Source organism: Poeciliopsis prolifica, unplaced genomic scaffold, assembly GCF_027474105.1.
Source record: "Poeciliopsis prolifica strain line A6 unplaced genomic scaffold, Auburn_PproV2 SCAFFOLD027, whole genome shotgun sequence".
NCBI classification, from domain to species: Eukaryota; Metazoa; Chordata; class Actinopteri; order Cyprinodontiformes; family Poeciliidae; genus Poeciliopsis; species Poeciliopsis prolifica.
The window spans coordinates 2,943,980-2,969,550 of NW_026562402.1; the positions used below are offsets into that span (position 1 = coordinate 2,943,980).

The window sequence follows — 25,571 nt, forward strand, 5'->3', positions numbered from 1 at the left end:
GCAATTGAATATAAACTTTCTCAGAGTCAGGACATAACTCCAGATGTTTGGTTGGGTTGGCAGGAGGCAGGGCTCACATAGAAGTACCACTGTTTAAATGTGCAAAAGACAACACTAAACCCCATCCTGTCGTTCTTGAGGTTGCTCTCTGAAAAAAATACAAAACTATCTCTAACTTTCCTCATATCAGTAACTATATATGGAAGAGCTGCTGTGAATCTAAACTTATTAGTCATGCTCAGATGAATCCTATCTTTGCAACTCAAGTTTCTTATGAGAAATTGGATGAACATCTTTATATCATTATTTTCATCACAGTGTTGTCCTTTGCCCCTGTGGAATGAATAACATAAGATGGATGGAAATTACCCCAGTGCAAGGGAGAACCTTGGCTGGCCAGGCCGTGTTGCTATGCTGCTGCAAGGAGGGAGAGGGAGAGAGAGAGGCCTGGGAGTCTGTGGGGGAGGCGGGGGCCTCATCTGCAGTGCTGTGTGCAGAAGGAGTGCTTAACACCACTGAACGGGGGAAGAGAGGAGAAGAAGAGAGGCGAGGGGGAGGCAGAAGGGTGGCGAACGGAGCTGCGAGGGGGAGGGGAGGAAAGTGGGAGTCGGAGAACACAAGAGAATCTAAGATGGGTGATAGGGAAGGAGGAGATAGAGGAGATGGCAGCAGTGGGGGTGAGTCCAAAACTGCGCCCCCTGTGCATGGAGATGTGGTACAGCAGGGGATAAATAAGTGTGATCTTAGACACAATGAAGGCCTAGTTAACTGGCTGGACTGGTCATATCGACCAGACCAGCTGCCCAAATCCACCTGAATAGGGAGGGAGGGTAATGAAGTGACAGTCAGGACAGCAAAGGAAGCGGGACATTTCCACAGATTGTCCTTCACAAGAGGAGTTAATATTCCCCATCTGGACAAGCATTGGTAATGGGTACAACTTCATTGACAATCACATGCAACTATAAAGGACATGTGCTGTAGATGTAATCCTTTATTCATACAGGAATAATCTCAAGACTCATTGTCTCATTTACAAAAGAGATGTGTGACATCACAGAAAAACAACCCATAAAAACAATAATACTAAACAATTCTACAAATCAATACTACACATTGTCAACAGAAGGGTTGTCAAAGATCAGGGTGCAACGAAAACTGGGACAATAAGAGAGGGAGACAGACGAAGGGAGGCACGCTGCGAGGACTCCTCCTTTGCAGAGCTGGGTGATGGAGGCTGAAAAAGGGAGGACTGGGGTGGAGGTGGGTCTAGGGAACGCCGGGGGCCGGTGGACAGGGACTGCTGCAGGCCTGTGCACTGCATGTCTCCTGCAGTTACATTGGTCTTGCTGCACAATACAAACAACACAGGGGAGGAGGAACGTGTCAGGCCGAAACATTGAGGAGGTAAAAAAATACAATAAAATGGAAATGTGGTAGAATGGAAAAAAAGATGTGTGCTTTTAAACCTTATTTTAGTAGGACTTACATTTTTGTCCATCCCTCTTTGCAAATGAGTCTAGTCCAGTCAAATTACATAAAAAACATCTGAATATTCAAATCTTGGCACAGCTTCTCAAATGGACTTAGTCCTAGACTTTGATTCTGTCATTCTAACACACAAATCTGCTTTGATCTCACAGTTCTACTGTTGATCTGCCTGGATGTTCTAGTTCCTTTTTCTGATTTAAAGATGAAACTCTTCCAGAGTGATCTGCAGCCTCCAGGTTTTCTTGAAGGACCGCCATGTTGTTAGTTCCATCCATCTTCCCATCAACACTAACCAGCTTCCATGACGCTGCCACCACCTTTCATTGTCAGGTTGATGTTTTCATTTAACTGGAATTTGGACAAAACTATTTTCCCCAAACTTCATTCCTGCTCTCATTGTCAACAAAAATAACTAAAATTCCCCCCCCCAAAAAAAACTCTGCCACTTCTTTTGGTCTTCATAATTTCAAATGTGGGCTTTGAATCTGAAGTAGATGGTTAATAAAATGTTTTTTTGTTAGTTTTTTTTTTTTCAAATTTGTTAAAAAATACCACTTTGTACAGTAGACAAATTTTTAAAAAAATCTTTTTCACATATATTCTAATAGTTAAATAAAACAAACACAAAACCATCCATCCATCCACCCACATCTGGCCATCCAGATGTGGGTGGATAGGGAGAATTTTAGAGACCAATCAACCTGACAGTTCTAATTTTGGACTGAAGCCAGAGTTAACATGAAACTAAAACCATGTGCTATTTTTTCACTTGTTTATAATAATCTATGCAATGCGTAGTAAAGCACAGCTAATTTAATTTGACTTACTTTTTCACAAAACACCCTGGGTTTCACTTTGTGATTTTTTTGTTGTTGTTTTTTTTGTCAAGAGCAGCGACTGTAGTTTCTGGCCAGGAGGTGGCACTCTAAGAATAAAAAATGTGGTTAACAGTTCCTGCCTTTTTAAATCAATATTTTTATATCATATTGAGATTTGTAATTTTTTCATGATAAGATGTATACAAAATAAAAGTTATTTTAGAAGGCAGCAGACATTAACCGCATTTCATCCTGCCTTCATAACTATTATTTTTATCAGAACTACTATCATTATATTCCTGGATGTCATAAATAATGATATTTAAATTGGTAGTAATATAAATTAAAATATAATTTCCTAAATAACGTTTTTTTTTCTTTTTATTGTAGTTTATGTTGCAAAGATGAAGTTTAAGTGTACTTCGTTGGTTTCTTGTTCAGTCTTATTTTGACAGGCTAAGAGTTAGCGGCTTTTATTTTGAAGCCTCCAGCTCTCCCAGTCCTGAGAGGAGACAGGCAGCCGGAGGCAGAGACCAGGCCAGCTCAGACACAGCGCAGGCTGCCGCTTGGATAACATCGGAAAAGATAAGAACTATGAGAGGAGATAAGTTCACCAGCTGAGCCGAGCTGGCTGACAGCAGTTGTGACGTTCTCGACACAGACCTCTGAAACTGGTGGTAGCCGAGAGTTCCTGGGATAGTTCGGGGTCCCGGTGAAACAACTTGTCTTTTCGGACACTCTGCGGTGGCAGCAGCGGTCGCTGAAGCGGCGGCGGCGGCTGGAGCAGGGCGTAGTGAGCGGGCTTTGGCGGCGTCGATGGTCCTGGTGCTAGCGAAACATGAACAAAAACCACCGAGTACCGAGCAGCCGTTCTCTGAGTGCCGTGGAGGTGAAAAGCAAGGTGACATATATACTTTTTACTGTCAGTTTTACTTTTTCTGTGTGCGATGCTAACTCACTGTGGTGATTAACATTATTACTCCTGCTAATTTAGCCCGCTAAGTGGCTCGGTAGCAGGTTGTGATGTTCCGAGTACAGACATATAAACCTGAGCTTTCCGCGCGGTTGTTTTGTTTTTACTGTGGGGAGTTCGTTGATAGCTCGACACATTTTGAGGTAACTATTTCGTGGTTGTATCTGCCAAGTTTTATGGCTGGCTAAGTTTGAAGGTGGAGGTTAATGTCAGCTGACTCCGCAGCGAGCTAGTTTCACCTGTCACTGCTCCTTCCGCCGTTCCCTGCTCTCTCAGCGAAGTTGTGTTGTGTAACTAGGATACAAGGCTTTGCAACAAACGGAAACATGTTTCAGGCGTCGCAATAAAACAATTTATTAAATGCCTATTATTTATCTTTTTTTTTCCAACAACCCGTGACTTTAACATATTGGACTTGTGAACTCTAAACAGTCTTTTGGATTATTATTAATACAAACAGAGAGCTAATGTAGTGATGTATTGTGCAATCCACACCTAGAAACATGTGTATTTATCATAATTCAACATTTTCTACAATATTTAATTGTAAATTTAAGTTACATAGAATTTTATGCTTTGAAAAAAAAACTTGCCTCAATTGTTTATTCATTTGTTTATATTGCTGCCTCCCACAATGCTATGCAAATTTACACGAGGAAACCTTTTGAGGGAAAAGGGAACGACTTCAGTCTTTGTAGTTCCAAGTAGAGACAGACGAAAAGCTTCAGGTTGCTCTTTCTGGCCAACAGGTCACAGTTTAATTTGTCAAACCTATAATCAGCAGGCAGAGGACCTATTTAAATGCTTAAATGGTAGACATCATTCTGTATTAATATGGTTAACAACTATTAATTGTGACTTTAACTAAATGTGTGTGAAATTGCTGCAACTTATTGTAAACAGAATTGTTGTAATGGAATGATCTTTCTGGAGCATTTCTATGTTTAGACAAACACTTTCATATTTTAGCAACAATATGTCACCTGTATCTAGGCCTGTCACAATAACAAATCTTGACCTGTCCAGAAGAGAGATTCTCAGAAGGTATTGTGATAAATGTCTATATTGTTGTTTTGTGACCATTTTCAAGTAATAAAATGGTAGTGACATAATAATGCCAGAATCCGTTCTCAGAGACCAATAAACTTTAAATTCAGATCAACGTCTAACACTGGATCTAGAAGACATTTTAAATATCCAAAATAAATAAACAAAGCAACAGAAACGGCAAATAAAAATAATCATAAGCCTCTGCAAACAAAATTGTCTGTCAAAAAAACAATTGAGACCAAAGCACCAGACTGAAGACTTTTGTTATCCAGTTTTTGGTGGAAAGAGAGAAAAGAAAAATGATAAATCCTGCAAATGGAAATTAATGAGCTTGTTTTAATTTTTCATGGAATTAACTGATTTATTGCTTATTGCATCAGGCCTACCGGTATTAAACAAACAGAATTAAATGTTTTTGTTTTTTTTTTTCTTTTTAAATGTTTTTACATGAACAGCAGTCATTTGCTCCTCAGTTAATTGATGCCATAAATTCAGACTGGATAGCTAAAAATTAGATGTAAAAGTCAGACTATTGAAGCAGCCAGCAGTGCATTCTAACTGTTTTTCTCCAGACTTCCCTGTAGATACTGAACAAAATCATTGTGTGCTCTAAAGTCCGACTGCTTTCAACTTAATCTCTACATTGCTGTGCACTGATGTGCAACAAGCATCCAAGTTGGCAGTGAATTGTAGCTTTTTTTTTTGGTCCACCTGGGCAACAGTAACCACAACAAGCACAACTTGTCAACATCAGCAGGGAGGCTTTCTATGTGCTGATGAGATCAGACGTCTATAGTTTGACCCTGTCTGCTATTATGCTGAAAATCAGGTTTTATTTTGTTAAATCAAATTCCATAAGAACACATCCCATAATTTACTGGATTTGTAGTTTGATTCCTCAGAATAGTTTAGCAAAACTCCCTTGATTCCCATCGCACACCTTTTTCTGAATACGTTTCCGCTCTGACCTCTCCGATATTATCCATGTTAATATTCATACTGTGATCTTGTGTCCTGTCCCAGTTTGGCGCAGAGTTCCGTCGGTTCTCTCTGGATCGCTCGAAGCCAGGCCGCTTTGATGAGTTCTATGGCCTTCTGCAGCATGTTCATCGCATCCCCAACGTGGAGCTGCTGGTGGCCTACGCCGATGTGCACGGCGACCTGCTGCCCATCAACAATGATGACAATTATCTCAAGGCCGTCAAGAGTGCCAACCCTCTGCTGAGGCTCTTCCTGCAGAGGAAAGGTAACATTTCATCTACTTCAGGTTCTGCGTGTTTTTTAATGATCTAGCTTAGAAATACAATGCTGGTTACGGAACCGTAACACTTTTACTCTGGACAATCAAAAAGTTATAGTTTTGTTGTATATTTGAAATTATACATACACAACTCCTGGAAAATTTAGCATTAAAATATTTGTCGACCAAACAAGAAATGTTTTATCCAGAAAGAAAGGCAAAATATAATGAAACAATGTTAAAGGAGAGTCAGTTTTTGAAAAAAGTATTAAATGAAATGTCATGTTGAAAATTAGTTGTACTCTTACCAATAATAATGGGAAAATGATTGGCATTACAGCAGTCACACCTTTCTTAGAATTGTTGACCAGGGTGTTGCATGTTTCCACTGGGGTTGTAAGATGAGGGAGATTCAGATGAATCTAAAATAGGAGGAAAATTATTCTGGTTTGACTGTTTTTAACCCTCCCTGACCAGGTTTTCTTCAGTTTGAGTGATTGCTTTCATTTGGCCGATACTTTCACGTAAAACTGATCTTTTCCTCGGATCTTATCAAACTCTGCAAACGTTGCAGTTTATAATCATCACCCCACTATTGCCTACTTAGCAAGTTCGTGGCTATATTTAGGGAATTTTCAGAAATCAAACATTTTATTAGCCAACATTAGAACCAACCATAAAGACCAGGCTTCACCAAAAACTGCAGTCGGTGAACCCTTTGAATAATTATATCTTACATGCTTAATTGAACTCTGCATATGTTTTATTCTTTAGTTCATTTTTGAAATCTGTTATTAGCTCTAGGTCAAAGGTTGCAGGATTTTAATGGAAAATGCCAGGTGTGCATGTGTCACAAAATCCTTCTTGCTCATCTGTATTTATTTACTTTAATTAGGACTCAAATGTTCTTCTCTCGTAGTCCTCCCATTACGGTGCATGACAATTTCCAGCTTTCAGAATATATGATAGGTTTCAGTGAGTTTACTTGTGAGAGTTTTAAAGTTAATGTTTCTCATGTTCAGGCATTGCAACACTTTTCCTGTCTGTTTGGATTTTTAACCCTGTGAGTTTCCAAGTGTGACCTGTTGAATGTTGGGAGGAGCCCACGGTCTGGTGGCCAAGGGGGGCTGGGGAAGTGGGGTTTAAGCTGTCTCCTTGTGCCATATAACCCTATAGAAGCTAAGCCACTTTGTCAGGAGGAGATTAGCGAGGTGAGTGCGTAGCGCTGCATGGGACGCTGTTTGAATTACACGCTCCAGACACAAGCCCCACGCTGGGTTCACTGCTGTTCATAAATGCACCGGAACAACATGAAAACACGGCGGTGGAGCCAAGCAGGGAGTGCACATCACTCACACTCTTAGGCATGCGCTGAAATAAAAACCAACAACGCTCGCCCATCAGTGCAACCACAACCCCCCACAGACCCTATTAACCTCACACTCCTGTCCCCCACCTGATTTGTTGCCCTCCCTGCTCTTCACCCTACCAGAAGGCACCAGTCGGGATTAAGTTCACAGTGTGCGGCTGCAGTACATTCACTTTGTAGATGTTTCATTCATTCAACACTGACTTCTTTTTAAACACCTCAGTGATACCACAAGTGGTTTACTTTGAGTCTTCTTCCCTTTGTCACAACTTCCATTTGAAAGAGTGTTATTGTTACCAGACCCTGTCTGGATACGATGAGTTTTCTGATCATAAAAAGATGAGATGTTTTAGTTTCTGATTAAGCTTGCCGAGATTTTTATTCCTCCTTGGAGCTGGAGTTTCTAAGCTTCCATCTCACAGAGCAGCCCTCCCCAGCAAAGCTCCCTTCCAGCTCCTCCAGAGCAACAAGCAGCAGTTAGCAAACACCTGATGGAGTTATGCATCTGTTGAGCTCATTATAGGAGCTACTTCTCAGTGCAATGCTGATAAAAACGTTGATAAAGGGTTAACAGAGGAGCCTTGTGATAACTTCTCGAAGACGGAGTTTCAGAAAAAGTAGCCGTTTTTAAAGAGACAGAGGCCCAATTTCAAGGCGCTAATTACAAAGTCAAACATTTTTTGAATCATATTTGATACTTTTCGTAAACAAATACATTTTTATTACAATCGAAGGTAACAGATACTTAATTGTGCTCTAAAAGGGCACTATGTGGTTGCAAAAATAAGAATACTGCCACTTTAAGTGATCTTGTTTGTTCTGAAGGAAGTCAGGACTGCTCCGATCTAAAAGTGTGGATATTTAGATCTTTGGATAGTCCTTGAAATCGCAGTGTGTATGTGTTCATTGGTGTTCTGAGGACAAATGACAGTGCAGCCTGTTGAATGTGACGTGTGGGGCAATTTTAAATAAAGAAATCAAATGACTGCCAAGGTGGACTGTAAAGTTTGGTGTACTTTTGAGTTATTTCTATATTTTCTGTTAAATATTGTCCACAGAGGAATCCACTCCTAACCTACTGCTAATACATTTGAGATTCACTTGTCATATTTCTATAAATTGTATAAACTTTTAGACAGATGTGATGTTATTACTGGATAAAGCAAACCTTCAAAGCATTGGCAAAGTGCTCCTCTCCCTTCGTGGAGCAGTGAACTCTTATTAGAGGGCTTAGAAATGTGTTTAGCTCTGAAATATAAACAGCTCTGTCTCCAGTTACGCTTGTTTATCATTCTCAAACTGGCAATTCCACAAGCTGTGTGTGTTTAGTCTCAGTGCAGATCCGTTTGCAGCTAATGAGGATTGCTCCCGATGTGACTTTTTATTCTGGGAGACTGACTCGGGCGTTGTACACTAGCTCGGTGATCAATGGGTTTTTTCATTTCTGCAGACATTTTGATAGATGCACTGATGTGAGGCTGCAAGTTTGTGGCCATTTGCTTTTTCTAGAAAGAGTTTTTTTTTTTGTTTTCCTGTATATCAGTTAATATAGACTAACTTTTAAACTTGCATAAAGTGCGATGAATGTGTTGATGATGACTGAGCTGGCTGTGATGTGTTCTGATCAGAAATGTTTTTGCATGCATTGCTGGTGTTTTCCAACATGTATAATGTCAATTTCTAGTTGTCAAAACTTGCCGTGTTTGGAAAACTGCAAAAACTAGAGAGAGGAAAAAATCTCCTATGTCCCCATTTTTGCTTTGTCTTTGTTTTGAGTATACGCATTGTTTTTTTAATCTTGCAGATTAAAACTATATACATATTTCTGATTTTGAAAAAATGAACTTCAGCTTGTTTAGTTCATATACTCGCTCGTTTTCAAACTTTAAGGGTTGTGAATACATTTGGCGGGTGCTCTTAACACTTTTGACTTGTGTTTTGTTCTGATGTACCTAAACCATAGGCACTTTATTTTTCTAGTTAGAAAAACACTTAAATGAATTATGGATATAGTCATGAAAATTTGACTATTTTAAATATATCCGTACCAAAAAAAAATCTACGAAGCTACCACGTTGAAGTGTTCAAAAACTTACATGCAATTACAAACACCATTTTATCACTTTTAGCTTTCACTTTTGGTGGAAATAGCAGTCCCTGTGGGTTTGAATCCATCTTTTTTCATGCCACCAAGCTTTACTGATCTGCTCATTGGTGTATCAGTGTTGTTGTGCAAAATATAGAACAAAAACAAGAGTTAAAGGCCCTGTCTAATTGGCCACAGTGCTGTATCAACACTGACTAAAAAGCCACTCAGCTGGAAGAAACAATTACTTCAGAAGCAATATAAAAAGCCAAATTACTGTTAATAATTAGTCAGAGACAAATATGTTAGTTTCTGTAGAGATGTCCTTTTGTCTGATAAAATTAAAACCTGGCTGTTTGGTCACATGAATTTCAACCTGGCCATCAGTAAGCAAAAGCAGGAGTTGTGAATGATGACGGTTAAATCATAACCATTGCTCATTAAAGCAGAGGGCAGGAATGCTTGGATTCACAGTCCCTCTTGAGAATGCCTTAGGATTTAATAACCAATACATGCAGGAGTCAGAGTGGGGGGAATGTACACTGTGGTTTCAGTACACAAGCAAAGCAACGCATCAAGTCTGTTGAGAGGCAACAGTGTAGAAGCAGAGTGACACTAATGGAGTGAAAAATTCACATATACAGAGCAAAGTAGAGTAAAATAAAGGTGAAAACAGACAAAACAAGCACAACAAGGTATGTCGTGGTGCAATGGAGTGAAATCTTTAAAGCTTGATGGACATGAAAGTGGCAGGTGTAAAAACCATGCTCCTTCCCTATGTAGCACACACCTCCAGTTCTAAAGTTTTCAGATCAACTTTAATTACTCCCAAGGATGCTGAGGGAGGGAACGAAGGATTCAGAGCACTTGAGGAGGAATGTGTGGAGGAAGCAGTGCATATCTTAAAGCTAATGAGAAAGACGGAGGGATGGACGGGAGGCAGAGTAAACGTATTAAAGCAGGAGTAACGTAGAAGGCTTGTTTTGGTAAGTCGTGTAATTAGTGATGCAGCGAGACGAGAGCGAGGAATCTTTAAGTGTGATAGGAATGCACTAGGAGGTAAGAGGAAGGGAGCAGGATAGTGGGAATAGTATTAGTGAGGGAGGAATGCAGAGAGAGGCCCAAGATAGGGTGGGTGGGAGAGAGAAAGAGGGGAAGAAATGAAGAGTGGGAGGGAGATGGGGAAGCAGAGGAGGTGGAGGCGTTCTGGGTGGTATGTGGCTAGCGTCTGATCACGTCCACTGGGTAGATTAGACAAGACAGCAGGCCAGACTGGACCCTGAGCTTCAGAGCACGGCTCAGTCATCAAGGGCTATAAACGGACAACGAGAGACTGGTGGAGAGAGATTTAAAAGGAGGACAAAAGCTGAGAACTTATTCCTTCTCTTGTGATATCCGACTTACTGAAACTTTATTCGAACTGCAAGAAAATGGAGGCAGGGAGGAAAGGGAGCAGATGGGATACAGGGGTATTAGGCTTGCTGAGTTCGTTTAGCTCTGAAAAGATGAATGAGTCAGAGCAGGAAGGAAAAAGGGGTTGCTGTAGGAAAATCCAATTTGAGCTGCGGTAAGAGGTAAAGCTTAGGTGTAGGGCGTGGTTGTAGAAGGGAAAGTCTTGATCACAAACGATTCATAAGGGATAATCTGCAGAGCAAGACGAATAACGAAGTGATGAAAGGAGGACAGAGGTAGTGAGTGAGCTGGATGTTGTACAGAGCCAGAAGACATGAAGGAATGGTCACAATGTCAGGTGGATGTGTGATGAAAGACGGCTGAACCATGTCTGCTTAGATTCATGTTAGAAACAAAAACTGATGAACTCGCTGGAGAGCTCCTTCCCATTTCACAAGCTTAAAGTCTGTGTTGTGTATTTTTGTGATGAGCTCAAGTGTTGCAAATAAAGCAGTCAGCTTTTATTACATTTGTTAGATTCAGACTGGAAATGATGGAGTTCTTTGCCCATCAGATGTGAAGGTGATGTTTTGTTTTTGCTTTTTTAGACAGTCAAGTTGACAGATTTGCTTCTTGCTGAGCTTTAATTAAAACCCATTTGTTCTGCCCTGTGGCCTTGGTGTCATGCTTGTATTGATATGCCAGCATAATAACTGATATGCTTATCTGTAAATTTCTTTTTGCAATCTGTTCCAGCTTGTTTCATCTGACTGGCTGTTCTCCATAGTCAGCAGGCTCAGACAAGCAGCTTCCCAAACACTGTTGCCTTTCTGCTGTTGGGACACTTTCTGCTTAAGGTTCACAGCATCCAGTTAAAGTCCTCACACTAATTTATAGTAAACTAATTCTAGTAATTATGCAGCCTAGTGACCAATTTTTGATTAACTTCTGTTTATTTTTGTCAGAAAGCATTTTGCTTCCACTAATTCCCCAGACTAAGGTTAAATAATTGAATTATTTGTAAATTAAGAGTTTGATTTGTTTTACAAATTGAATTCATCTAATTTCTTTTCAAATCCTTTATGTAGTCTGTCATAATAGAAGGTGGCTATTAACATGTCACATTATTTTTCTCTGCTCAAAATATAAATCCCTTGTTCAGTGGTGATATAGAGAAACATGAGAAAGTGGTCACACTGAGCTGAGGAAGTCCTGAAGGGTTGTCTTGAGGTTACAGACTGGGTTTATCTATGCCAGACACAGGACATTAATGTTGCAATCACATTTAATTTTACTCTGCAATTAGTTAAGTGTTTCTTTTAAATCCATTTAAAACACTGCAGTAGGTGCCAAGAGGGAGGCAATTACAGAACAAATGGCTAAATGAAGAGAAGATGGAGAAGAAAGCCAAAATAGGAATCTGTTGGATCAGCTGAAAGCAGAAATGTTTCTGCTGAGAGGTGGACCAGAGTGGCCAAGGGACAGGTTGATGAGAAAGAAAGACAGGAGCCAATGCAGGAAGCAAAAATGTCTCTGTCAGCACTACACAATTGATGGTACTGCTTCATACCGCAATAACAAGATGGGAACAGAGCCGGCCTAAAATGTTTAAAACTTGCTCTTCCTTCAAGTACAAACTGGTGAAAAAATGCATTTCTTTTCTGCCCTTTTAAGTAATTCTGTATTTGCTGCTACAGTGCATTGCTTTTCTATCAAGTTCGGGTTTTTATTCAGGTTTTTTCCAACTAGATTAAAAGATAATAAGACAAGACTGATGATTGTAATTGAGAAGTTATGTCTGACATTGTATCAGGAGGCCTGGAAGCAGGATGATCAGTCTTAATGATGAGGAGCCTTAAATAATACATTTGGTCTAATTCCTCGGTGCCAGCCGAGTTACTCATGGCGACTTTCTGGCCTCACATCGCCAGCAGTTGGGCGAACCTTTTCACATCGGTCCATTGCGCTCTACTTCAGTTTGTAAAACCACTGGCCTTATTCCGCCGCCTCCTCTCAGGACTCTCTTTGACCTCCCTCTTCAACTTCTTCTTCCTCCTTATCAGCAGCATTAAGGCGTTTTTATCTAGGAGGTATGCTTACCACACCAGGAATAGTAACAGTTCTGGAATTTACCCCTTTGAAAGCATTTTTATTTCTTCACCATCCCAGTAGTGTTCCAGCTCTCCTGTCTCTTTGCATTATTTGTTTCTGTCTGTGTCCTGTATTGTGTTGTTTTCCACCTTTGCTTCTGCTGTGTGAAAGTACACGCATACACACACACAAACACACACTCTCACACATCCTCCTCCTTCTTTTCCTCCCCCCTCCTCCTCTGGTATCAGCCCGTGTTAGGAACATCATGACACCGGCTGAGTAGTGAACATCCAAGCTTGTCATCAACAAACCTGACTGTTTCCAGAACCCCACATTCTGCTTGTTTTTATTTCATCATGCCCTTCTGATGTCTTATATGTGGCTATTTCAAACTAATTACATAAATAGTGAACACAGTGTGTTCATTTTAATATACTAAATAGCTTTTCCTCAACCTTTTATTTTTCGATGTGACTTTTGTATCTTATTTTTTGCTAATTTAGCCTGGATTTTAACTGGTCCATTCCAACACATAAATATTATTCAGTATTAATCTTTGTATTGTAGCTCTGGCTGTTTCAGATTATTTTCCTGCTAGAAGGGGAGCCTCTGCCCAGACAAAAGAACAACATCCGTGTATCTTAATGCCGTCGCCGCCATAATGTTGTCCTCAGGGTTTCCAGTATAAAGTATAAATAGGTCCTCTTTTAGCTTTCTTTCCATTGTAGCTTTCTTCCAAGGCTGGACAATAAATTTATAACAATTTACGTCGTGATTCATATGTTTGATAGAATTTTCAGTTCTCAATATATAGAATATTCACTGAACTCTGATCGTACCTTAGTACAACTTTCTTAAGGATGTAGCCAGAGGAAGTAATTTACCTGTTCAACCTCGAGCTAAGCAAGGCTGGTTGCACCAACCAGGACACTCACTGTAACAAAAGTGTGCAGAAATTACAGAGTAACTTGAGCAGCAGCAGTTTTAGGTTTTGCCACCATGCCTCATAACCGTGTAAAAATACAAAACAGCCTGGACTAAAAATTGGAAAGTTTGGCTGTGTTTTAGAGATTTAAAACAACAAAGCTAATCAATAATTGTCAATATCAAGTGATATAAAATGCCCTCATCATATGTTTTCCAGCCATATCGTCCAACCCTACTTTGTTCCATGACGGCTGGATTTGTGAAGTACATGAACGATTATTATCTGTTATTCTTTCAGCTGATTTTTCCCTCCAGTGTTATCATGGCTACTTCTTTGTTGATCTTTTTATGAAGCAGGGCACTTTAGGTGGACTTTTTGGTTCTCGTGATGCTTTTTGTTTGCTAATGTTGATGGATGAACTTTTTACCAATTCTGACTATAAATTGATTGGTCAAAAAAAGAAAATCAGTACCGCACGACAATCTGCACATGCATAGTTAAAAATATTCACCCGGCTACTCCCAACTTAGTGACTTTGTTGCTATATTTACAAACTTTTTAGACTTTGGTAATGTCCAAAATTGAAATCAGCTGGTCAGGCTTTTTAAAGACCTGTATGAAAAGGTTGAAGGGGAATGAATGCGTTTGCAAGGCTTTTCATGTTTGTCAGGCTTCCAGCTGTTACTCTGTTGGGCTTCTCATCACTCCTGTTTCTTGTTAATGTTACTCTGCAGATTGTTCTGGCTTCTCTGTTCAAACTGATGTATTTTTAACTAAAATATTATCAAAAAAGCTACATTTGTTGCAGCTGTGAAAATGGTTCTCTTCGTGTGTGTTCTGTCATGGTGAAAACTGGGAGGAGTGTCAAGTTTCCGGAATTACAGGTAGTGAGAAATAATGGCTCATTAGAGTTGTTGCTGGAGATAATTCTGCTGCAGAGAAAGCATCTTATCACTCTGGATCTTTGTAGTTTTGATACTGAATACCAGCAGCAAAGTAGATTTCAAGGAGTGGCTGTAATGAGAGTACCGAGAGAAAGCGGATGCATGAATGCATTGCTGGAGCAGGAAGTATATTGAATTTATTTAATTCAGAATATGATAAAAGTATAAATCACACATAAAAACAAGGAATGCAAAAGACAGATATTTGTACTACATTAATCTTAAAATGATTGAAAAAGGAGTAGGAAGAAGTATGAAACTTATAAACTACTACCCCATAAACTATTAATATTCTCATTATATGTTCTTATGTTCATGTTTTATTGTTTATATTTTTTAAGTTACAAGGCAGTTTCTGTTGTGGGTTCCAAATATCAGGACATTCAGCTGATTTGATCTAGTAAGAAGTGTTTTTTTTTTTTATGTTAAGCCCATGATATAGGTTCATCCAGAGTGTATATAGGACCTATCACTGGGTAATATTGCAATTATTTGAATGTGAAGATGCATCCACTTGTGTTTAAGATAATGGCAGTCCAACACCACTAACCAGATTAATCAGAATTTGGTAGAAATTATATTTTTACATAGCAAATTTTCCTATGGCATTCTGTGCAAGTGAATCATTAATTGAAAGAGGCAATAGCAGCGTGAAGTTTGATCAGTGAGCCATTGTGTGGCTCTTATAAAGGAATAACAGAGACTGTTTGACATGTTGCTTATAGTGCATTCATCTTTGTTTAATGTGGATAAGATTAGTCTTTCCAGATTTTTTTCATAGAGGCGTACTTTGGTTAAAAAGTAGTTTGAAAATGATCTGAAATGGAAACTGAAATGAGAACGGTGTAGTAGTGAAATGATTAACAGTGATGAATCGATTATTGAAATAATCAACTCATTTAGTAATTGATGAATTGTTAACAGGAGCATACAGATTAAAAAAGGCCATTTGCTGAAAGACTGTGCCATAATTAAACCAAAACTGTACAAAATATTTACACATTTTGCATTTGAAATTAAAAAAAAGTAAACCTTTGTCTGAAAATATGTTCTTCCCTGAAATCTTCAAGTGTCATTGTTTTAACATCACCTGTTTCAAATGATGCAAAATTACTTGGTGAATCCAAAACATAATCACTAGATTATTAATGTTAAGTCCAGCAGAAAGGGCTGAGCTTGTCACATGTTGGTGTTAAAAGGATTTTTCTAGCTGCAGATGTAGTCTTTGCTACAGATGATCGAATGTTCACAAAAGGAATAAGAAAAGGAATAAATACAATAGTTGTTTGCTTACCTGGACTAAACAAATTTCAAGCTCAAAGTGAGATGAGTAAAGTGGCTCAGTTATCGGGGTGTTTCTCATACAACGCGATAAAAGCTACATGTGACCTCAATCATGTTTCTGAGGCAAAAATCAAGAAAGGCAAAGAGACCAGGAATGCTGTGTAAAGGTGCTGGTCTGGAATTACTTGTTCACAGGTTGGTCAGCTGCATAGTACACAGATGTGAAGCATCTGTGTACCACAATAATTGTGGTTGAGTTAAGTCTTCATGCATTATTTAATTTACATCAAATGTTTGAGTTGCAAACAGTGTAAATAAAAACTTTCTCTTTTTCCTCATATTTTGCAATAGAGTACACACTATTCCCAATGCATTTGTGGAAATACAATGATTTTGAGCTCTACTCTACTTGCTCACGCACTACCATTATTTCGAACACAATTATACATCCAGGTGACAAACAGGAATCAGCAGAAAACTGAGCACCACCTCATGCGTTCTCCCCGGGGGTCATTTTCTCCTCCATTGATGTGGTTTCTTCCCTCCTCACTAACCCCATTCACAGTGTGGGAAGTCAAAACAACCAATGCATTGCTGGAATACCTAACCTGTGCGACGTGCTGAACCCTAATTCAGCAACTACCACAGGTCTCTGTTTGTATTACTGGCTTGAGCCCACAGAGTGACAAAGGAAACCCACTGAGCTGTTTTCAGAAATAACTTTGGATTAATCATGATTTCAGTTTGGCCTTTTAGTCGAGTCTAATGACTCACAGTGGGGAGTAAAACACAATTCAACATGTCTTGAAGGCAAACATTCCTGACTTGGAAGTCATTTTCATTTTCATACAGTAAAAGTCATGATGCGTATCAGCTTGTTTCATGAAGGGAATGTATATTCAATCCAGATTTGATAGTATTATAAACCTGTATAAACTAGTTTCTCTACTGGTGTTTAATTCTAGCTCAAATTTTGTATATTCAAACTCTAACTTGCATTCTCATTTATTCCCATATTCAATAGCTCAATGTGTACGTAAAATGGAATATCTCTTGGTTGACAAAGTGTAAAAATGGCAAATTTCAGTAGTCACCAATGTCTGCTTACTGTACGGAAACGATTACCTTTAATGGCTTCTCAGAACATCACTTCAAAACTTCTCCTTTAGATTGAATTAAGTTTGAAGACACTACCAATAGAGTGTCTTATGCCACTTTAGTAAAACTCAAAATTCTAATGTTAATGTATTTCCTTAAGTGCCTTTTAAGACAAAGAAAAATCTGTAAGTTAAAATCTGAATCAGCAAATGTTTTTTTTTTAAATATCGCTAATCAGCCAGAAAACTGCTATGAGTGCACTGCAAAAAGCTGTCAGACGGGGTTTTGAAAGGGTTGTAGAATATTTCAAAAATGCTTTTGTTACCAACAGAAAAACATGAGGGCGCTGATGCTAGTTTCTAAGTAGATCTATTTTCTAAAATACTGGATGACAGTAAGAAACCTTTTATTTCTTCCCTCTATGACTGTGCAGGTTAATTATTGGCCAAATATACCACATACCTGTACAGTGAGTATGCACCACACCACAGTCAATCTTTGTAGTGTTGACCAAGCACCGAGTGACTAAAGGCAATCTAATTTATGGCATGAACCCTTAGGCCTTTCTGTGAATAAGAAAACTGATTGTCAGATTGTTTTAGACTTTAATAACTAGCATAAGGATATATAATATAATTCATATAATTTAGTAACCTTCCTCTAGACTTCATCAGGTAATGCTGTGCTCTAGCCAGCTACAAAATTACTGTTTTTCACGGTGTTGAGTTTGTAGACATGAAGTGTTTAAGAGCTGAGCTGTGCAGTGAGAGAGTGTTGGAGATACCAAATTCATGTCATCTGGTCCTGCTTAGTGTGTGTGAGCATCACTGACAGTCAGGTCTCTCATATGCCAGTTACAGACGGGTGGTTCACATGAAAAGACAACTGGTAAAAGTGAAACAAGATGTAGCGCTCAGGCCCTCTCACACGCATGACTGCTCTGACCGAAAAGGCTTTGCGGCAGCGATGGAGGAAAGATGTGTTTGTGTGTTCAAACAGCCAGCGGTAGGTTGTTTAAACATTGCAATCTTGCAGAATTTGCAGCTGACACATTTGTACGTTTTGGCTTTTTAAGATATCATAGGCGTGAATACGTTAAACTCGTGCCTTGTGGGAACTGAAAGGCGAGCCGGCCGCACTTTCCCGGGACAATCGATCCTTTGTTTTGGTTTCGGGATGGAACGGGGAGTGGTGCGACACGTACCTGTCAGAACCCGAGAGCTGGAATTTTTGTCAGCTACCAGAGCGGATACGTTTCGAGGTTACTTTCACACACTCGGAGAGGGGGCAGATATTCAAAAAAGTGTCACTAACGCTCTATTTATAGAGCTCCTTCATCTAAATCGGCTTGTACTGAGTCCCATAAATGGAGAGAATGAAAACTTTGAAGACTTTTCAAAAAATAGTAAAAATAACATCTAAAACCCAGCAGGACATTAATGACACAGCCAAACACACAGATGTTAATGTTTAGCTGCTTGTTACATGCTAGTTAACTATTAGATTCAAGGTTCAGTTTCTTTCAATGTAAGCCATGCTCTGCTGTTGTTTGTTGATAGCGTACACTGTGCTCTGAAAAGCAGTTATTTTATGATGCTTTGAAAGTGTTTTTGGTTCAAGATGTACACTTTTTGTTCTGTCCAAACCAGTCAGAGGGGTTCATTGTTAGTAAATTGTTGGAACATGAAGAAATAGGAGATGATTCCAGGAAACCGCAGAAGGATTAGACTCATACAAGCATTAAACCACAACTCATAATAAGAGTTCTGTTTTCTTTGTTCCTCTTTTTATGATATTCACATACAATAAATAAACTGGCCAGTTTTGCTTGTTTATTTTAATTAACAATAAAAGGTTGTAGTGGTGTTACTTAGTGATTTCAGGTGCATCCGTTCTTCTAGAGTCCATGACAAATCAGTTTAACTCTGTTTGAGGATGTGGTCTGCAGCAGATACTGATCTCTGATTCAGATTGGTTTCAAATAAATGGGTAGGTAACAGATAGATGTGGTTTTAGGATCAATGTGAGTTGTTTGTGATAACTTTGTAGTAAATTTGCGTTATCTGCAAAAGCAACAATATTGTCAAAAGAAAATCTATAGCCAGGTATTGATCAAGAACATTTTATATCTATTGAGTAGTAATTCAGAGTTTTCAGAGTCAAGTTTAGAACTCCATTTTCTGCAAAGTTTTCACATGCTGATGCTAATTAGATAAGATTCAGAATTTTCTTTAATAACTAATTTTAGTATGTAACTTTTATGAATTTGTTTTTGTTTTTTACTGCTAGATGTATCACTATGTCACAACAGTATAATACGAGACAGATTATCTGTGAAAACTTCAAGGTCTTCAACCTTCTCCCTGTTGTCCTACTGTCATACATCGCTTGATCACAGACAACAGATCAGAGCCAAGAGGCGGGTCTTAGTGCTGTTAATCAGACTTGTGCCATTATGAAACAGTTGATCGACATTTCAATCAAAAGACAAAATGATGACATAGAGTTTATATTTTCAACTTTCTCTAGCTTTTGTCTTGAATTAAACCAAAAATATGCAGAAAACATTTGGCAGTAATTTATCCATCAACCTGGGATTCAAACCCAGGACCTTCTTACTGTGACAGTCCTTCCAACTTTCTGATTGCTATTTGTGTATAAATGAAAATAATCTCTCTGCAAGATTTGAAATGAACTAAAACAGTTTCCTTTTGAATTACTTCCTACCTGTCTGCATAATCTGACTTCATTTTTAAACACCTCGCTTATACTAATAAAAGCTCTTGAGTCTTCTTCCATCGTCTTCCATTCAAATTCAAGAATACTTTATTAATCTCAAAGGAATATTCAATATTGTTGAAACTCATCAATTCACAATTCTTCAGAGTTATTGGTATTATTTCAGATTTTGTCATGTCAATCAGGCACTCCCAATCTGTTGCTATGGTTATGCATCATAACGAAAGAGCAAAGTATTAAAAGTATTGGCAAAAATCAGTTCAGCTGCACTGCATCCAAAATGAGAAAGAATGTTTGTAAAAAAAAAAAATAAAAATAAATAAATAACGCAATCCCTCCCCCCAGAAAAGCAGGAATGAAAATTTGAGAAAAGAAAAAAAAATCTGAGATTGGTATGTGCATTCATTGAATAGAAATAAATGGATTTTTGAGTTTTTGGCTACCTGATCAAGCTAGTAATGCTCATTTTCTGGTCAACAAAGCTTTTTCTGTGCATTTCTACTGTGTAGTATCTAAAATGAAATTGAAGATTTTCTCCAGAATCAGTATTGAGTTTTCACATCACAACAACCCTAATGATTTATGAGATTTTCACCGTTTGCAAATTATTTTCATCAGTTAGAATAGAAATTTCATGTGAACAATCCGCCAAGCCAACCATATGCTTGGTAAATAAATAATGCAGAATATCGGCTCACCACATGCACCTGCAGGGTTCGGTGCAGCATAAGGAGGGGATATTTTTGGCTTCAGCAAGACGGAAAAACCTGATTTTCAAAAGTCGACTTGCCAAGCGACTTGTTGGCTGTGGTGGACTTTTTCATCAGTGCGACTCAAAGGGAGCAGTCAGAATCCTTCCTCCAGCAATGCCTCAGGCTGAGAGCAAACAAGAAAAAAACATTGGTCTCAAATTACATGATGAAACAGAATGTCAGGTGGAGAAACTGCTTCATGAGTAGCAGCCTTAAAGGGGCAGTATTATGTAAAATTAACATTTTTTTTAGTTTGTGTTGCTTTGACTCTTTCATGCATGTTTTAGAAATGCTTTAATCTTCCATGACAACCATGTGACTCTGCCTCCACACCTCCCCCACTCAGCTCCTTCAGACTAGCCAGCGGCAATTAGTGATGCTGCACATCTGCTGAGCTCATTAGAGGAGCTACTTTCAGAACAGTTTTGGTGAAAACATTGTTAAAGGGTTGATAGAGTAGTGCTGTTGTGATGACTTCTTGAAGACAGCGTTTCAGAAAGAGGAGTAGCGTCTCACAGAGACATCAGGCCACTTACAAGACGTCAAATTAGAGAGTAAAATTTGATAGCCATTTATTTATTTATATTTTTGTATATATACACTTTATTTATATATTTATATATACTGGGAAATGCATACATAAAAAGAAGTTGCTTCTACACCTGACATTCTGTTTCACTTTTTTTGCCCTCTATCTTCCTCTTCTCTATTTCACCTATTTTTCTTAACTTCCTCTCTCTTGTGTTTTGCAGAGGAAGCTGATTATACAACATTTGGTACAGACTCACTGACCAGGAAGAAGAATACAGTGCTTTCTGCGGTTCTTCTGCGGCCTGACCCCAACAAGAAGAAGCCTCCAGTGATCATAAGCCTCCCGAAAGACTTCCGCCCTGTGTCGTCCATCATCGACGTGGACATTCTCCCGGAGACGCACAGGCGTGTCCGTCTGTACAAGCATGGTCAGGAGAAGCCCTTGGGTTTCTATATCCGTGACGGATCAAGCGTGCGAGTGACTCCACAGGGCCTGGAGAAGGTCCCAGGGATCTTCATCTCCCGCCTGGTGCCCGGCGGCCTGGCTGAAAGCACAGGCCTGCTGGCTGTCAACGACGAAGTTCTGGAGGTGAATGGCATCGAGGTGGTGGGCAAGTCTCTGGACCAGGTGACGGACATGATGATTGCCAACAGCCACAACCTCATCATCACTGTTAAGCCTGCCAATCAGCGGAACAATGTTGTTCGCGGCGGTGGAGGAGGAGCCGGTGCTGCTTCTGGTAGTTCGTCGGACAGTGGTGCCAGTTACCATGGCTATTTACCCCATGGTGCAGCTGCCACCGCCAGGCCGACACACATCATCCAGAACTTCCCTGTTGGGGAGCTGGAAAGCGACGAAGATGATGAGGACCTGGTGATCGAAGTGGGGGGCGAAGCAGAGACCATTCGGCGCACTCCGTCGAACTACAGCATGCCGTCTCTGCCTCGCTATGAACCGCACCTCAATCTTCGCACCACCACTGCCACCAATTCCGGCTCTGCCTTCTCCATAAATGCCAACGGGAACCTGCGTGGCAGCAGCGGATCTTTGACCAACACCAATGCCAGTTCCACCACTCCGTCCCCCGACAGAGCAAAGGAGAGGCGGAGCCTAGAGGAGGAGGGCACAGTCATCACGCTGTAGACTGGGTTTCAATACACTGATCACTGGGAGGTGCAGCAGCGTCTCAAACGCATTCAGTGGCCTCATCTGAGGAGCACATTTACAAGTGTATGTGTTGAATGTCAAACACCACATCGTATGCTGCTCCCTACATGCCAATCATCACGCTGGAGTGCCATAGTGGTGATCAGAAGGAACACAGCACCACAGCTGCTCTCCAGTTCATCTCAAAACCAGTGCAGTTCATAGGTTTTAGCTTTTTAACTGGTAAACTCAACATCCTCATTTGGTCTTCAAATATTTTCAGTGAACAAGTTGGCTCCATGGCATTACAAACACTCTTTCCGATTTTGGTCGATATCATTTTTTAGATAAGATTGGTGAGTAAGATCAGTTTCTTATGCAAGTATCTGCTGATTGCTGATCTCCCAAAATTAAGGAAATCGGGTCGATTTATCAGTGCACCCCTACTCTCTCTGGTTCAGTTATTAGTTGACAATCGCCTTTAATCACCTGCTTTTCACCTATTTACATTTACTTCATTCAAATGGTAAACACCACTTTCCAGGAACCAAGCAAGTCGTGGTTTTGATGGTTTTTAACCACTGTTATTCTTCCTTTTTGAACCTCGTAAGGGTGACTGACTGCAAAAAGAAGGTTATCATTATTATTAGATGGCCTCAGTGAAAACATTTTACTCTTAAACCTGCTTTATTTTCATTGCTATTCATGGAGATTTTTTTTTCCTCAGAAGACCAATTTTGAGTGGTGATTAACTCCAGAATAAGAAATCTGTGAATGAATCATACAATCTGTCCTTCATATTGCACTCCTGCTTCTCATGATTGTTTCCTCTGCCATTTGGTCGACTTGTAAAATAATGTGAATGTGATTTTCATGGTTCTTTATGGATCAATATATTTAAGATTATTCAGCCATTTTCTAAATCATGCCATGACTTCATAAAGATACACTTTTTAGCACCACTGGTGAAGATGTTAAGTGAAACAGATCGAAACGTAAAAGAAACCAAAATTTAAGTCCCCGAAAAAACAAAAATCCCTATAAATAAAATTTTGATATGGAGTGCATGTTAGCATGAACTCTTCAAAGGGTAAACCACAAAAATGTGTGTATGATAATGATTGAAAACATGCCTAAATGCTTCCAGAAATGGGTTTTAGATTAGTGTTTTTTTTTTTTTGTTTTTGTTTTTTTTTTACTAACGGGATTTTCTCTAACTCTGCCATTTACCATCATTCCCAACTAATCCCGCATTTCCATTCAGTTGTAATATATTGACAAGCGTGCTGACGGTCCAGAAATAGCGTTCCTGTAACCATGTTGTTAAATGTTACCTCTGAGGTGAGTTAGATAACGTGTCCATGTCCCTGCTGAGGTTGAGTCACCGCTGAACACACAGCTAGGTACAGCTGACACAAACTCTCTCTCTTTGTTAAAGGTGAGGCCCTGCCGTCATATGAACCACATGATAATTATCCAAGAACCGCCAAAGGAGCCATTTTTGCCCTGTCTTTGTGTTCTCCATTTTCTTTAATTCTCTTGAATTTAACCTCCAGTGTCTTGTATTTTTTTATTTTAAAAAGTCTATATCATCTCAAAAGTAAATGACTAAAATGAAAGTGTTATGGTGATGTAAAAGTAGATCCACAGAGGAAGTACTGTGGATTTATGCCTCACTGAAACTGAAATGACGCATACTCAGCAAATCAAAGTGAAATATCTGCTCATTATGTGGAATAATTATGATAAACATATTGATTTTTGAAGGGTGCACACATTGTAATCATGTCCTTAAACAATCTGATAACATACAGTAATATTTTTCCAGTTCATATACTTCACACCTCAGTTTGACTCATAAACTTCAGTAAAAACACAAGTAAGCACAAAATAATGAATGAAAGATAAAGACTAAAGACTTTAAAATGTCATCTGGGAAAAAAATGACCCCCTCTGGTGGTTCCAGGTGGTACTGAAATGTTGGTGGTTTTTATTGTTTTCACAAAATCTTCAAAATTGTCCTCCTTTGATCTAACATTTCAAATGCTTTTACAACAATATCTTAAAATAATTGAATCGAAAGCCTTTCAATTCCAGACGGAACCATAAACAGCAGGTCCATTTCTGTTGCAAACTCCCTCTGTGAAGTGAGAGCACATGGTCTGGATTTTTAAGCATCTGTTCTCCTTATTGAAGTGCTAAGCCTTACTTTAGCATTTATTTTACTGTTGCACATAAAACCATGGTCCACGCTGTCACTTTTAGCAAATTATGCAAGTGAAAGTAGATTCATTTAAATTGACGCTACGCTTATGTCCATAATTTGTAGCTGTGTTTACAATCTGAGACTTTTAGATTGTGAAATTCCATGACTGATTAAAAGATGTTTTTATAACGGCACAGGGTACTTACTATGTTTGATGTTTTGGCCTTGTGTCTGGTCCACAAAATGCAGCATTCCCAGCACTAAACATAGCAAAGAACCATACTCTAAATGGAATTCTATAATTATTACTTTATTAGCTTTATTTGTGAACTACAGCACAGGACACTGGAATTGTAACTACATCAACATATTTTTTATTTATTCTGTAATCTTCATATTTTCTTTCTTTGTACACATTTTATGCTATTATATTTTTTATAACAGATATGTTTGTTGTGTATTCATGATCATTTCTTTTTTGTTTTTGGTCGTAAATCTCAAGGTACAGTAGAGATTTCTTTAGAATTAATTTCTATTGATTTTACCGCTCTGTTTAAAGCTTCAGGAGAATCTCTGCTAAAAAAAAAATTCAACACTATTTCTATTTTCTTTTCTCATACTGTGAATTATTATTTTTGGTGACAGCGACACAGTCATATTAACAACCACATAGGCAGATGTTTGGTGTCGACTTTTTTTAAGTGATCAGGTAATAACTTTCTTTTTCTAGCCAGATAAATCCTGTGATGTAGATTTGTAATGAAGAATGTCAGTATTTTCATATCAATGCTATATGTACGATGGACAATTTTATCATCTGAAGGATATTGTTATAAGATTGAACTGGAAATATAAGAAAAAGTAGATGCACACTTGTAACTGCTGACTGGCGGAGCTGGATACAATAAACTAATGTAGCAATACTTGCTGTTTTTGTCTTTAATGTGTGAACAAATTACATACAGAGCCTTGCAAAAGTACTATCCCTTGAAATTAGTCGTATTATTTCTTTGTGATTTTTCAGCTGTGGGCAAGCATCTGTTTTAGAAATGTTTTGTTTTTGTTTTTTTTCTGGCCCACAAGTAATTCTGACTGATGAGCAGTGTAGATTAATTAAAAGATTAGTAACAATAGTAGTTTTTAACAATAATTTCATTTTTCTCCGTAACAAAGCAAAGCACCTTCCAATTTTCCAGGAAACGATGCAACAAATCATGAAGAGTTTTGTCCACATAATAAAAGCCAAAGAAAGCCATTCTCAACCTGTTTTTTTTTCAGAATTGCACTCTGATATCTATGACCAGCTGCATAGTTTTTCTATTCACCATTCACAACCATTTTATTTGCTTTTATAAATCCACAAACCCAGAATGTTCAGGAAGATGCCTTCCTGTGTTTTATCGCCCTCTGGTGGACATTTTGTAAAACC

General features: G+C 38.9%; 1 protein-coding gene across 1 annotated transcript; it reads left to right on the forward strand.

Annotated features, from left to right (window-relative positions):
* The first annotated feature begins 3,096 nt into the window (after positions 1–3,096).
* On the forward strand, positions 3,097–25,065 carry pard6b (par-6 partitioning defective 6 homolog beta (C. elegans)). Its single transcript, XM_055048548.1, has 3 exons — positions 3,097–3,210; positions 5,356–5,578; positions 21,011–25,065. The coding sequence occupies exons 1-3, from the start codon at positions 3,148–3,150 to the stop codon at positions 21,931–21,933; spliced, it is 1,209 nt and encodes a 402-aa protein (XP_054904523.1). The 5' UTR covers positions 3,097–3,147; the 3' UTR covers positions 21,934–25,065.
* The last annotated feature ends 506 nt before the right edge of the window (positions 25,066–25,571 follow it).

What these genes read in the sequence shown, in the direction of transcription:
- pard6b (XM_055048548.1), top strand. Translation starts at nt 3,148, where the DNA reads ATGAACAAAAACCACCGAGTACCGAGCAGCCGTTCTCTGAGTGCCGTG. An exon ending in CCGTGGAGGTGAAAAGCAAG is followed by an intron (nt 3,211 to 5,355) that starts GTGACATATATA and finishes GTCCTGTCCCAG; the next exon opens with TTTGGCGCAGAGTTCCGTCG. An exon ending in GCTCTTCCTGCAGAGGAAAG is followed by an intron (nt 5,579 to 21,010) that starts GTAACATTTCAT and finishes TGTGTTTTGCAG; the next exon opens with AGGAAGCTGATTATACAACA.